At 54.5% G+C, this 13,210-nt stretch overlaps 1 protein-coding gene across 1 annotated transcript in view; it reads right to left on the bottom strand.

Moving 5' to 3' along the window:
• The window catches only part of TGM3 (transglutaminase 3), a 38,309-nt gene extending 25,430 nt beyond the window's left edge, over window positions 1-12,879 (bottom strand). The window contains exons 1-4 of the mRNA XM_003983751.4: window positions 12,751-12,879; window positions 1,915-2,088; window positions 1,329-1,571; window positions 582-700 (exon numbers count right to left, since the gene is read on the bottom strand). Coding sequence (XP_003983800.2) covers window positions 582-700; window positions 1,329-1,571; window positions 1,915-2,088; window positions 12,751-12,757 — 543 coding nt within the window. The 5' untranslated portion in view covers window positions 12,758-12,879. The remainder of the gene's footprint in view (window positions 1-581; window positions 701-1,328; window positions 1,572-1,914; window positions 2,089-12,750) is intronic.
• Between the last annotated feature and the right edge of the window lie 331 nt (window positions 12,880-13,210).

The raw sequence follows: 13,210 nt of genomic DNA, 5'->3' as shown, positions 1-13,210 counted from the left end.
GCCTGCCTTCCACCCCTGGGTGCACTGTATGCCCTTATACATTTTTTCCCCTTTTGTCTTCCTTCCAATGCAATTCGACCCAAAGGGCCAACATCTAACTAGGCTGAGCACAGCTGAGAACTCTGTGGACTCAGATGGGGGGGGGGGGTGGGGGTGGGGGGGTCACGGTAACGAAGGACCAAGAGGCTACGGCTTTGAGAGGCCAAATGCTCACACTAGGGAAGTTTCGTCGTATTCTTATGCGGAATTACGATTATCAGAAAGTGTGTGGTTAACCCGAGCGTCTCTACTAGGTCTTGTCCTCATTCGTCTGTCATGACACCAATAATTCCTCAATGTGTTGATTTAGCTGTATATTCGTTTTGCCCCCCTAGACTGTGTCCCCCTCAGAGAGACAGAAAATGTGCTTTTCTCCACCTTCCGTGTCTCGAGTGTGCGGCTGGGGCCTGGCACACAGCGGCTGGTCAATAAATGTCTTCCGAACGAGTACATGTGTGACTAGCAGGGCAGGCAGGTAGGCGGGTTTGGGAACTTCCGCCTCTCCGCTGGGACTGCCACAGAGCTTCTTAAGACCCTTTTACCTGCCCGAAGTTCCAGCCGACCATGCCAATTCGATTTGTGCTCCCCACATAGATGATGCCGGCATCTTCCTGAACGTACTCCTCTCTCTCCGCGTGGTTGCTCATAAAGACACCATCCTCTGTTTGATACAAAAGTCAGATCCCAGGAACTAGACTCCTACAGAGGACTATGGAGACCCGTTCTCCCATTCCTGAGGGCCGGCCTGGTGGCTGGAGCAGGCCACGCCTGCAGCCCGTCCCCCAACCTCCACCGAGGAACGAAGCCTGTGAGCTCTAATGTTTCCAACTCATATTGTGGGAACTATAAACTTGTAAGAGAACCTGAAATGACCTGGAGGGCAGAAAATGAGACCCTAGGAGGGAGATACTTGCTCCTTCGGGCAAGAAGCAGCCTCCAGGCTGTAGAATTATACTGTGGTCATTGTTTTTTATAGTTACACCACGTGCCGCGCTTTGTAAAAGCTCATGGGGTCCCCACAGTAGCCCCGGAGGCGACAGCAGGATTTCCACGTAATGGCAAGGAATTTGAGGCTCAGAAGGATAGAGCCACTGCCCAGACTTACAGAGCTGATTAGGTGGCGGAGCTGGGATGAAAATCCGTGACTTCTGACTTCTGGCTTCTACGCTATTTCCATATCCCACGCACTCCTGCTACTCAAACTTGAGCCTATAAAAATCATCCCCCCATCTCCTTTCCATCGGTGTTGCTTAGCTGATGGCTAGGCGTGTGGCTGGTTGGATGCCTACCTTGCACCCAGGGGTTAAAGAGCAGTATGAACGTCCCAAGTTTCTGAACGAAGTCATTGCCCTGGGAGGAGATCTGGGTGCTCAGCGTGTACCATCCGATGGGCGCATTGGCAGGACTAGAGATGGAGATGGTCAGAACATTGTCCTTGTTGGACACGAGCTGTGCGCTCCAGCCACCACGACTTAGCCCACTGGAGAGCGGAAACACAGCCTTTGTCCTGGCCGACTCTGAGGGGTAAGGCCCTGTAGAAGAAGACAGAGGGCAATGAAAACCCAAGAGTGCTGGCCAGACAGTGGGGAGCGATCAGATTCCAACCTAACCACAGGGGCGCTTTGGAGGGGGACGTCATCCCCCGAAGCACCACAGAAGAGGGCCGAAAGCAACGACAGAGAGCAGGGAGGCCAAATCTCTCTTGATTTGAAGAATAGGACTCTTGGGCTCGAAGACCATCAGAGGCTTGCCCAAGGTCACACCAAGTATCAACGGCAGAGCGGGGTTAGGACCCAGAGCCTAGTGGCCCAGTGTGACACCACCGAACCCTTGGAAGCACAGCCCCACGGGCGTGGGGGAGCGGGGAGCAGGTACCTGTGGAGGCTACGAAGCCCAGACTGTCTCTACTGTCAAGACTTCGGTTCAAGATCATGGAGAAGCTGAAGGGTTGGCCTCTGCGCACGGTGAGCTGCTGGCCGGAAAACCTGTCTGTGCGATGCGCCTGCCGGTTGGAGGTCACCTGCCAGTTGATACTCTGGGGTTCTAAAGCTGGAAGACAGGAGAGGGGACCTAAGGTCCTGGAAGGCGAGGGAAGGTGGCGTGGGGAAAGGCGTACGTTACCACAAGGACAAGCTTTTGGGTGGGGCCGGTTGGGGGAGAGTCCAACTTCTAGGAAGCACCCCATTAAAATGCAAAGACCTTGATGGAGCGAGGTGAGCCCTTCACACCCTTTTCCCCATTCTGAACCTTCAGGCAGCTGAGCCTCTCTGCACACGCTGCCCACAAGGCTTGAGAATATCCTCTCTTCCCCTCGATCACCCGTCACTCGACCCTGAAAGAACAGGCCACGCGTTCAGCGTAGCTCCACCCGACCAGCCAGGAGAACCAGGTAACCAGCCCTGGGTAATCACACTCCGTCGCGGGAGCGGCATTGCTTTGGGGGTGGGGGGGCTCACGCCGGACCGGGAGGGGGCGCTGTCTCTCAAATCCGCCACGCTGGTTTGCCTCGCTTTGCTTTTTTCCCCCTTCGCGCCTTCCCAGATACCAAGTGCCTTTTCGCTCTCCAACACCCAGCAGATACTGACCCGTGTATTTCTGGCTTTCCCTAGATGTGCAGCACCCGGATGTCGGCCTGGGTCTCTGCTGCTGGCTGAGGAGGACAGCAGGACTCCTTAGTGCTCTAAGGAGCACTTCTGGGCCTAGAGATGGGGCGATCACTGGTCCGGAGGGGACTTTCAAATGCTCACCGAAAACAGTGGTAGATAGCAACAAGTCAAAGAACTCCAGGAGTTCTCTGGATAAGATGCTGAGGACAAACATCTCGGATGCCTTCTTTTTTAAAAAAAATTGATTTTAATGTTTACTTCTCTTTGAGAGAGAGAACGAGACAGAGCGGATGAGCAGGGGAGGGGCAGAGAGGGAGGGGGACACAGAATCCGAAGCAGCCTCCAGGCTCTGAGCTGTCAGCCCAGAGCCCGATGCGGGGCTCGAACCCACGGACCGCGAGATCATGACCTGAACCGATCGGATGCCCGACCGACTGAGCCACCCAGGCGCCCCCAAACCCCTTCTTATGTGATTGTGGAACTAAACTGAGAAGGGTTTATGACACACGCCATGATGTACAAGGAGTGTCACCTGCATAAACCTTCTGAGAAAGTTTATTCCTTCAAGCAAGAATCTGAGATGTTTTATGATCCATTCCTCTGCAAACCAAACCGTTTTTCTGGCTTTATGATGGGAGTGTGGTGACGCATTCCCATAGACGTGCCGGGCACAACTTTTTTTTGTTATATGTATGTGTCTGTCTCTCTCCATCAGAAAATACCTTCTTTTTTTTTTTTTTTTTAAATGTTTATTTATTGTTGAGAGAGAGAGAGAGCTCTTGAGCAGGGGAGAGGCAGAGAGAGAGGGAGACCCAGGATCCGAAGCAGGCTCCCGGCTCCGAGCTGTCGGCGCAGAGCCTGACTCGGGGCTCGAACCCAAGAACCGTGAGACCGTGACCTGTGCTGAAGTCAGATGCTTGACCAGCTGAGCCACCCAGAATGTGCCTTCTTGGTCTTCCCGTTCTGATGCCTGGCGCCTTGCTTGGTGGTGTTAGGACAAGTAGATAAACCAATGGATGAAGGAATAACCGAACAAATAAAAAAACCAGTCACGCAATGGCCCTGAGGACGACAGCTCAAAATTTAGTCCATAAGGAAAGGTGCGCAGGGGGCATCCACTCACCAGACACATCTAGAGTACCTAGTGTTTGCAGGACATTACATTAAGCGCGACGCCGGGGGTGTAAACATGTATGGAAAGCAGTTTTAACCCTCCAAGAGCTTCAGCCGTGGGTAAGACAAGCCCAAGTGGGACTGGATGATGGGAAGGGGGTGAGTCCACTCTCCCCCGATAAAAGGTGGCTAGGAGAGGCAGGCAGAAAAGAACCACTTCCAGTCATAGAGATCAGAAAAGGCTTCGTTGGCAGTGCCAGGTCTTGGAGAGAGTTTTGTTCGAGGCGAAGGGATTCCGGAAGGTGGGGAAGGGAATCCGAAGGCAGGGCAAGCAGGGGTGTCGTTTGGCTAGCGCAGAGGCGCTCCGCACAAGAGGAAGGGGAGGCGGGAGAGGGTGGGCCTCCGAGACAGGCCTGGGGCCAGGGGCTCCGGCCCCAGCAGCTGGGGAGGTGGGTACAGGCTCATCAAAGACACTCCCAAGTGAAAGGCAGGCTGTCCGGGCTGGTGTGAGCCGAAGACAGCGGGTCCGGGGAGGGATCTTGCCACCAGCTCAGGGTTTAAACCCCCGTGTCCTTCTCTGCATCTCCCGACACCAAGCGTGAGCCCCGGCACGAAGGAGCCAAACTCCGCAGCAGGGTGCCTGCGGGATGCACCGGGGCCTCTCTGAGCGGGGAGGTGAGGAGAGCGGGGCTCGCATGTGGCCTCGGTCTCCTGCAAACGCCAGCTGCTGTTAACAATACACAGAGCACATGGCCGACATCATGGGTGGAATCCTCATACGCGTTGGAAACTGACGCTCAGGGGGATAAACTTCTGAGTTGGGGTCCGTAGGCCTAGCAACTGGCAGAGCCAGGTTCTGAACTCAGGTCTTCCTGGCACCGTCCTGTTGCCGGCGGCCCTGCAGGACCTTCAGTCCAGAAGTTACCCAGGGGGGTGAGTGGACCTCACCATGCATTTTCCTCCCCGTGGGCATGTTCATTCCGACAAAGAGGAGAGAGTGAGCAGGGCAGGGAAGGGAAATGTGTTCCCAAACAGCATTCGCTCTGCACGGGGGGGTGCATAAAACGGGAGCAGCCTGTCCCTGCCGCCCGGAGTGGACAGGGCAGCTCGAGTGCCTGCTCGTGAAGCCTCCGGTGTGGTTTCTGGAACCTTTCTCCTTCCACTGGCTGCCACCTTCAGAAATTGTCTTGCCTCTGAACCCTAGGACTGGCTCTGCCAGCCCCCAAATCGAGGATCTGGTCATCCTGTCTGTGGATTTCCTCATTTCCCTCCCCCCTCCACCCCTTCACGTCCCCCTAATCACAGCCCCCTCTGCCGGAGGGGAAGGGAGGGGAAGGGCAGGGAGTGGGGGAGGGACACAACCATGTAAGGTTCTTCTCAGGTTTACGAGCCTCAGGGCAGTTTTCTGCACCAGTCTAGACAGAACAAAGGGAAGAAGGGAGAGTTGCGTGATGTGACTCCGACAGTGGACTCATTAACACACACTCTTAAAAAAACATCAGAGGGAAAGGAACCTTGGAGACGGATCATGTGCTCACGTCCTTATTCCGGATGCGAGCACAGGGAGGCCCGGAAGGTGGCTTGCCCGCAATGGAACACTCTGGATTCTCATTCCCGTGTTCTCCTGGTCCCATGCCACCTCCCTGAGTTCTGCTCGCCTCTCGTGTCAGGCCTGGGGCCACGTCTCCAGCTCTTTCTCCTGAGAATAGCATTGCCACCAGCAGTCTCAATGGGGCAGAGATTACTAAGTGTCCCTCCCGATATTTCCTCGCCCCTTCTTTCTTGGTAATTAAATCCCCCATATAACTGGGCACTACATTTCCTGGCCCCCCCCTGCAGCCGGGGGCGGGGGCGGGGATGGGGAAGAGTAGTCACGTGAATGAATTCTGGCCAATGACCCGTAGGCAGAAGTTCTATACGTTAACTGCCAGGACACCTCTTTTTTTTTTTTTTTTCATTGAGCTAAAATTCACAGAACATGAAATTGACCACTTTAGCTGTTTTAAAGTGGACACTTCAGAGGCGCTTAGTACGTTCACCATGTTGTGAAACCATCACCACTATCCGGTTTCAGAACCACTCATCAATCCCCGTTCCCCCTTGGCGACCACTAACCTGCTTTCTGTTCCCCATGGACCGGCCTCTTCTGGACATTTCGTACAAAAGGAACCACACAGAGGGGTGGTCTTTAGGGTTGGTTTCTTTCGCTTAGCGTTACGTTTTCAAGGTTCACCCATGTGATGGCGTTTTGGGGGAGTTCATTCCTGCCTCTGGCTGCATGATATGGCTATACCATATTTCGTTCAGCCGCTCATCAGTTGAGGGACACTTGGGTTCTTTCTGCCTTTTGGCTCTTCTGGATAGTGCTGCTATGAACGTTCATATGCAAGCATTTGTTTGAATACCTGTTTTCAGTTCCTTTGAGGAACCCTCTTTTTAAAAGCAGTTGGCAGGGGCAACCCCGGGTGGCTCAGTCGGTGAAACGTCTGATTCTGGCTCAGGTGAGGATCTCACAGTTCGTGAGTTGGAGCCCCGTGTCGGGCTCCACACTAGTGGTGTGGAGCCTGCTTGGGATCCTCTCTCTCTCCCTCCTTTCTCTCTCTCTCTCTCTCTGCCCCTTCCTCACTTGCATGCTCGCTCTCTCTCTCTCTCTCTCAAAATAAAGAAATCAACTAAAAAAATGAAAACAAATAAAAAGAGTTGACAAACGCCCTTAATCTGCTTACCTCCAGAGCCCCGGGCCCCCGGGGATCCGTGCGCCTGCCTTCCGCACCCAGAACTGCCTACATCAAGATCAATTGTTGAAGGAAGAAGTCAACTCCTGTCTTGTGTCTCTAAGCCATTGCTCCTTGGGAACTCGGTGTTATTCATGACCAAGCCTAATCGCATACACCCGAAAGGTGACTCCCACCCACTCATTCTGTGGTCTGCCTTTGGCAGGGATAGCATGAGAAGCACAGAACAGATTCCAGACTGTGCTACTAGTCAGCTGTCTCCATCTTTATCAGACTGGCTCTGTAATTGAATCACCCACCGCAGACAGGACAGCAGCAGAGGTTGCCAGCTGTGTGGCTGGGGTTCTTCCTTCCTATTCCTGGGGGGGCCACACCATGCAATTGCTGGTCGGTCATCCAGCAGGACATAATTGATACTCAAGTGGTTAGGTCTTCCCCACCTGCCCAGGTCCTGTCTCTAGACAAGACAGATGTTTATCGTACAGATTTCTAGACCTAATTAGGTTGATAGATACACTAAACACCGTCTAGCTGAGCGTCTTCAAGCATTTTGTTAGAGACCACATTAAGAAGTACATTTTCCAGAGTGTGGGGTGCCTGGGTGGCTCAGTTGGTTAAGTGTTCACCTCTTGATTTTGGCGCAGGTCATGATCTCACAGTTCATGAGTGTGAGCCCTGAGTCGGCTCTGAGCTGAGTGGAGCCTGGTTGGGATTCTCTCTCTCTCTGCTCCTACCCCACTCACTCATGCTCTCTCTCTCTCTCTCTCTCTCTCTCTCTCTCAAAGGAAGGAAGGAAGGTAGGAAGGAAGGAAGAAAAGAAAAGAAAGTAAGGAAGGAAGAAAAGAAAGAAAAGAAAAAAGGAAGAAAGGAAGAAAGAAAGAAAGAAAGAAAGAAAATAAAAGAAGGAAGGAAATAAGAAAGAAAAGAAAGAAAAGAAAGGAAGAAAGAAAAGAAAGGAAGGAAGAAAGAAACAAAGAAAGAAAGAGAGAGAGAGAAAGGAAATTTTAGAGTGTTTAGATACATGGGTCTACAACTAAGTTTCACAAAACAATACTAACCTTTACTATGTACAATGTACCAGTATTTTCTCTTCTACTTCTTCCTTTTTTTTTTTTTTTTTTTTGGATGGCTGGTCATAATCCACTAAACTGATTTTACAGTCTTCTAATGAGTGACAACAGGCAGCTTGAAAAACAGTGATGTAATCCCATATTCCCGTCTTACAGGAAGAACACTGAGGCCCCCAGAGGGTTATAGGGTAGTTTAGAAGCAGAGCTTGGCTCAGAAACCAGGTCTGAAATCCTGGTCACTGAGGGGCTGTGAACCACTCCCAGTTCTCCCTCTTCTCCCTGTCACTCCCCTCTGGGCACCCGGAACACCCCCTAGTTCCTGGCCAGTCTCCCACTGGCCCTGGGCACACAGGGCTTCCCTCTCAGATCTCAGGTCTCTTGAGCCTGGCCCATTTTCCTTCGTTCCCCCCCACCCCCACCACGTTCGGACAAGTTCAATCCCTGTGCAGCATGGGGGGTGGGGGATGGGTACTGTCCCTTGGCACCCAGCTGGTGGGGAAGACGGGGTTCTGCGGGCAGCTGAACAAGGGGCTGGTGAAGCTCCCTGGGGTGCCGGGGCATGAGCCCTGCACTGGCAGTCTGGAGGGCCTTGGGCCAGCTCCCCACATCTCCATCTGTAGAAGGGACAGTGACACCTGAACATCCTCCCTTGTAGGGTTATTATCGGGATCCAACGTGTGCCCTTCACTGACGCCTGGGCCCCAGCGGGGGCGGGGCAGAGGGACAAATCCCTTGGGCTCCTTCCCACACATAATGGCAATAGCAACACAGGATAGAAGAGGGCTTGAGCTTTCTCATGGGCTGCCATCGAGGGCCTCGGATGCACCAGGCACCGTGCGTTTTTTACCTGCGTTACGTCCTTCGATAGTTACAAAACCCCTACGATGGCGTTATGCCCATCTCACGGATGAGAGATTTGAAAATCCAGTTGGCTGACGTCATCTGCCAAGTAGCACGTGCTCAGGCAGCTCCTGGACCCAAGCCCAGACTGGAAGCCAAGTTCTGCCTGACCACACGTGACTCCTAGCTGCCACCCACAACTTCGGCACGGTGCCAGGAAGCTGCCAGAGAGAAGGGGCCCCCCCGTGGCCTACTCCCTGCCTTGACATTACATGGTCAGGGGCATGGGGAGGAAGAAGGACTCCTTGGCCCCTTCACTTCCAAAGACAGGTGAGAACCTCTTGGCCCCGTGGGTCTCCGGCCTGGCCGCACATGAGAATGGCCTGGAGAGTCTTATTGGCCTGAGCCCCTTCCTAGACCAACTAAATTAGGATCTCATGGTTAGGGTCAGCCTTGGTGGGTTTTGTGGGTTGTTTTTTGCTGTTTTAAACCCTGCTGGTGATTCTAACACGCCAGCAGGACTGAGAATCGCTCCCGTAGGCCTGTGCGTCATTCGACATCCATCAGAGGACTCTCACATCCAAGTGCCTCACCGGAGCCACACGGCAGCTCTGGGAAGCAGGAGGGAGAAATCGCTGCCTCCTTTTTACAGGGGGAGGAAGCTAAGGCTAAGAGCAGGGAAGGTCAGACACCTTCTGAACCCATCCCTCAGCCCCTACCAAAAACCCTGGGGCCTTGTTCCCTCCGCTCCGCTCCGAGGTGATAGGGAAAAGAATTTCCTGCCTTCAGCTCACACCCCAGGCCGGCATGTGGGCCCTGGGGAGAGGGATTGCCCCATCCGTGGAGCACAGCCCAGCAGGGTGGAGACAGACTGAGAAGTTATATGAGGTGAATAAAAACGACACAAAGACAAGAACTGGGGACTTGAGAAGGGGCTGGTGAGGGGGTCGGGGATGGGGGTCTTAGTGGGAGAGGTTCCTTGGAAAAACTCCTCGATTAAAAAAAGGGACTTCATCTCATAGCGTCTGTCTTCAGACCCCAAGGCAAGGAGGAACTAGGCTCAGGAAAAGAAGTTCCCAAGTAATAATGAACCATGCGGCCTGAGCATCTAGAAAGGGGATATTAAAAGAGCCCCATTAAAAAAATTTTTTTTAGTGTTTATTTTTGAGAGAGAGAGAGAGAGAGAGAGACATTGAGCACAAGTCGGGGAGGGGCAGAGAGAGGGAGACACAGAACCTGAAACAGGCTCCAGGCTCTGAGCGGTCAGCCCAGAGCCCAACGCGGGGCTCGAACCCACGAACCACGAGATCATGACCCGAGCTGGAGTTAGACGTTTAGCCAACTGAGCCACCCAGGCGCCCCTGAAAGAGCCCCATTTCAGAGAGGAGACAGCTGAGACACACGGTTAAGTCAGCTGCCCAAGGTCACTCAGCTGGCAGAGACAGAGCTGAGACGCAGCCCAGGGCCCCTCTCTGGATGTGAGCCTGTCACCCTTCGGCGATTCGACCTCCCCGTGCAATCTTGGGTAGCAAAAGTGGAAACGGGCAGCCTGCGTTGCAAGGGGATACAGCCGCTGGCAGGTCTGGGTCCGACGAGGGCAGGGGGACAGCAGCGGCGACCCCAGGTGAGAGGAAGCCGCTGGGCCTGAGGCAGGCCTGAGGCAGCTGTCCTCCTCCACAAGCTGAGCCTGAGGGCTGCGACCCTGAGCCCCGGAGCCTTACAGGGCGGCTCGGCCTGCAGAGAGAGCCTAGATGTTTCTCTGGTCCCGGGGGGCTGACACACCAAGCGAGGGGCCCTGCGAGGAGAGTCCTGGACGCTTCCGGGGCTGCAGACGGAGGCAGGACCCCAGCAGGAATGCCCGACTGTTTCTACAGCAGAAAGAGCCGCCGGTGTCCCAGCTCCGGGGGAAAATGCTTTGCGGCAGACCCACAGCCCAGAATGGCACGGGTCCTTTGCACATCGGGAACGAGGCCTGGAAGGTAGTGGTCTGCCCAGTAAAGCAATTGGCAAGAAAGCTGACGGCCCCAGGGGCACGGAGGGTTTAGTCCCCAGAAGGTCGGTCCTGGCCTCCGACAGGTTTGTACCCTGAGGGCTCTGCCTCTGACCCCAGGCCCCCAAGTGGCTCTGGGGGAGAGGGAACAAGGCTTCCCCTGCAGGTGAGCCCAACGTCCCCAGTGGTGGTCCCCACCGCAGCCCAGGCTGCTCTCTCTGACCCCCTGCAGATTCCAACTAGAACCTTAAGTTAGGAACAGGACACAGAGTCCTCTCAAACCAGCACACGTGGGACCCTGCCGGTCCCCTGGGTCACGCCTGCCGGCCCACCCGCATTTCTTTTCCTGTTCCCTGTGCCCAGAACACTCCTCACCCCGCGAAACTCCTCGCCATGCCCGACTCCTTGTGACCAAATGCCGTCTGCTTCGCTCCCCCGGCGCCATCCCTGGCTGAGTTAATCTCCTCCCCCCCTCGGCCCCCACAGCACGGGGGTCCGATTCGCCATGCAGCCTGGTGACAGTCCACCTTGCGGGTCACTTGCCTACCAACTGGGGTTTCCAAGCGCTGTCAGGCTGAGAGCTCACGGAAGGCAGAGACCACAGTCCATTTGTCTTTGTCCCCGTCTGCACCTCCCCTTGGCTCCTTTCCCGAGGTGTCCAACAGGTAAAATTCATTCATTCGGAAAACACTTTCTGAGCACCGCCTGGCTGGGGGACTAAACGCTGAGCTAGGAACTGCCTGTGTCACAATGTGACACGTCGAAGGGAGTGAAGATAATTCACCTGTCTCTCCCCTGCCTTTTTAAAAAATTGATTTTTTTTTCCCCCCCAACCGGCTATTGTCTCCCTTCTGTTGTGACCTTAGGACATCTCTGGTCGATTTAGATGCTGAGCTCTTAGAGCTCAGCGTCTCCACGAGTCACAGGCACTGACACGCTGGGCCCACACGTGTGGAGCGGCCTCACGGCGGGCAGGTTTGGGGGGACGGGGCTTGCAGGGCCTGCAGAGCTATTGGGGGGGGGTACACTAGGCCCTGGGGCCCGTGCTCCCCCCCCCTGGTTTTCCTCTCGTGGCACAACATTTCCTACTAGAAGGAGCCTGGAGTCTACTCCAGGCCTTTCCTCTTGCAAACAGAAACCTGAGGCTCGGTGACGTTAAGGAACACAAAAGCAGCTGGGGAGGAGAGTTCAAGTTCGGTACCGCGTTTCCGCGCCACAGAGGTCACACACGGCTCATCTAGGAGCTCAGCTCTGGTAACAGGACAGAGTGGAAAGGGCAGTCTGGCTTCTGCTACCAACTTTCTGTGCGGCCCCGACAGTCCGCCTAGAGGGAGGGAGTCGGCCCAGGGGACCCTGACATCCCCTCGTGCTAACGTCTACAGGATCCAGGGCTCTTCTCGTCAACCCAGCAGTGCTGCAGGTGCACAGGAGGAAACGGGGAACCGTGGGGGGGGGGTTCACGTTTGCAGCCCCCTCCCCCCGTCCTGCTCTTTGGGATTCCGAAGTAACCGGCCTTCGCCGTTTGCATCGTGCTGAGCGATTTCTTTGGCAAAGCTTCCCCAGGTCCTAACCCCCACTCGCGGTATTTTACAGGTTTGACTCATGCCTTGTTTGGGTTTGGCGTCTCTGGCAACCCACTAGGCTGAGCACCCATGACAGGCAATAATTAGCACGCTGCCTGGCAGGGGTGCTCACAAGAGCCCAGAGCCTCCACCGGCGACCGGCGACCGCAGAACTAAAAAACCTGTACTTCCTGTAGCTCCTTTTCACCTCCTTCCCCAGTGCTGCTTGCAGGGACGGCCCGTGGTACACCTGCTCCTTCCGCCCCGGGGAAGTTTCAGCTCATCAAGTCCCTTTCAAAAAGAGCCTGCGGTGCTTCCGGATGTGTGGTTTACTTAGGAACATTCCAGCCGCGCTAATGATTTTTTTTTTTTTTTTTTTAAATCAACTTACACGCCATCACTCTCTCTCTCTCTCTCTCTCTCTCCCTTGGAGCTCTGAGATGTGCTTTTCTTTGCCGACATGACTGACAGCTGGGAAAACCGCACCGAGAAATACGGGAAGCAGGTCTCAGCCGGCTTGAAAGGGGCGAGACTCGTCCATCTGTCCGAGGGATGTGAGGTTGAATACATGGCCCATTACTCTGGACTACATTCCAAGCATGTTCTACCCCTGGAACCACGCTGGAGGGACTAGGCAGCCACTGAGGAAGAGGCACCTTTGAACGCCCTCCTTAAATACTAAGATCTAGCCTTCAGAGCCCCTGGGGCAGCTGTCCCGAGCTGAACACTGGCCTCTCAGGCTGGTCCAGGAGAAGCTCCCAGCAAGGACCTGTAGAGTAGATGCCACGCACTCACCCGTCATGTTCGCCTTCCTCTGCCTCTTCTCTGGGAATGGCGCGGACAGACGGACAGAAGGTGTGGGGAGACAGCCGGGGATCTCCTTACCATTTATAGCAGCCTCTCCTATACATCCAATTAGAATTCTAATGAGGTGGGCGAGGCACCAGGTCATTCCTGTCGTGCGTGTAAACGTTTCACTTACGACATACTTGTCACCCAATGGAAGGTCATCCTGCTTGTGCAAGACCAGCTTAGGGAGAAGAAGGGAGATAAGAAACACCAGGCGTTCACTTTTATGATTTTTTTTTTTTTTTTTCCCTAAGACAAACTTCCTGGATTGTAGGGTTTAGGAAATGATATCATGCTTTTCTCCAGGGACCTTGTCCAGAGTGGGTGCTAAGAAGTCCTCCGGGAGGTCAAAGAAATGTTGCTACAGAACCCAGAAGCAGAAAACGGCTTGGTCCTTCTCGGGGTA

This window comes from Felis catus, chromosome A3 (assembly GCF_018350175.1).
Source record: "Felis catus isolate Fca126 chromosome A3, F.catus_Fca126_mat1.0, whole genome shotgun sequence".
Lineage (NCBI taxonomy): Eukaryota > Metazoa > Chordata > Mammalia > Carnivora > Felidae > Felis > Felis catus.
The sequence above is the reverse complement of the archived record's forward strand: the minus strand, read 5'-3'. Positions and strand labels throughout refer to the sequence as shown.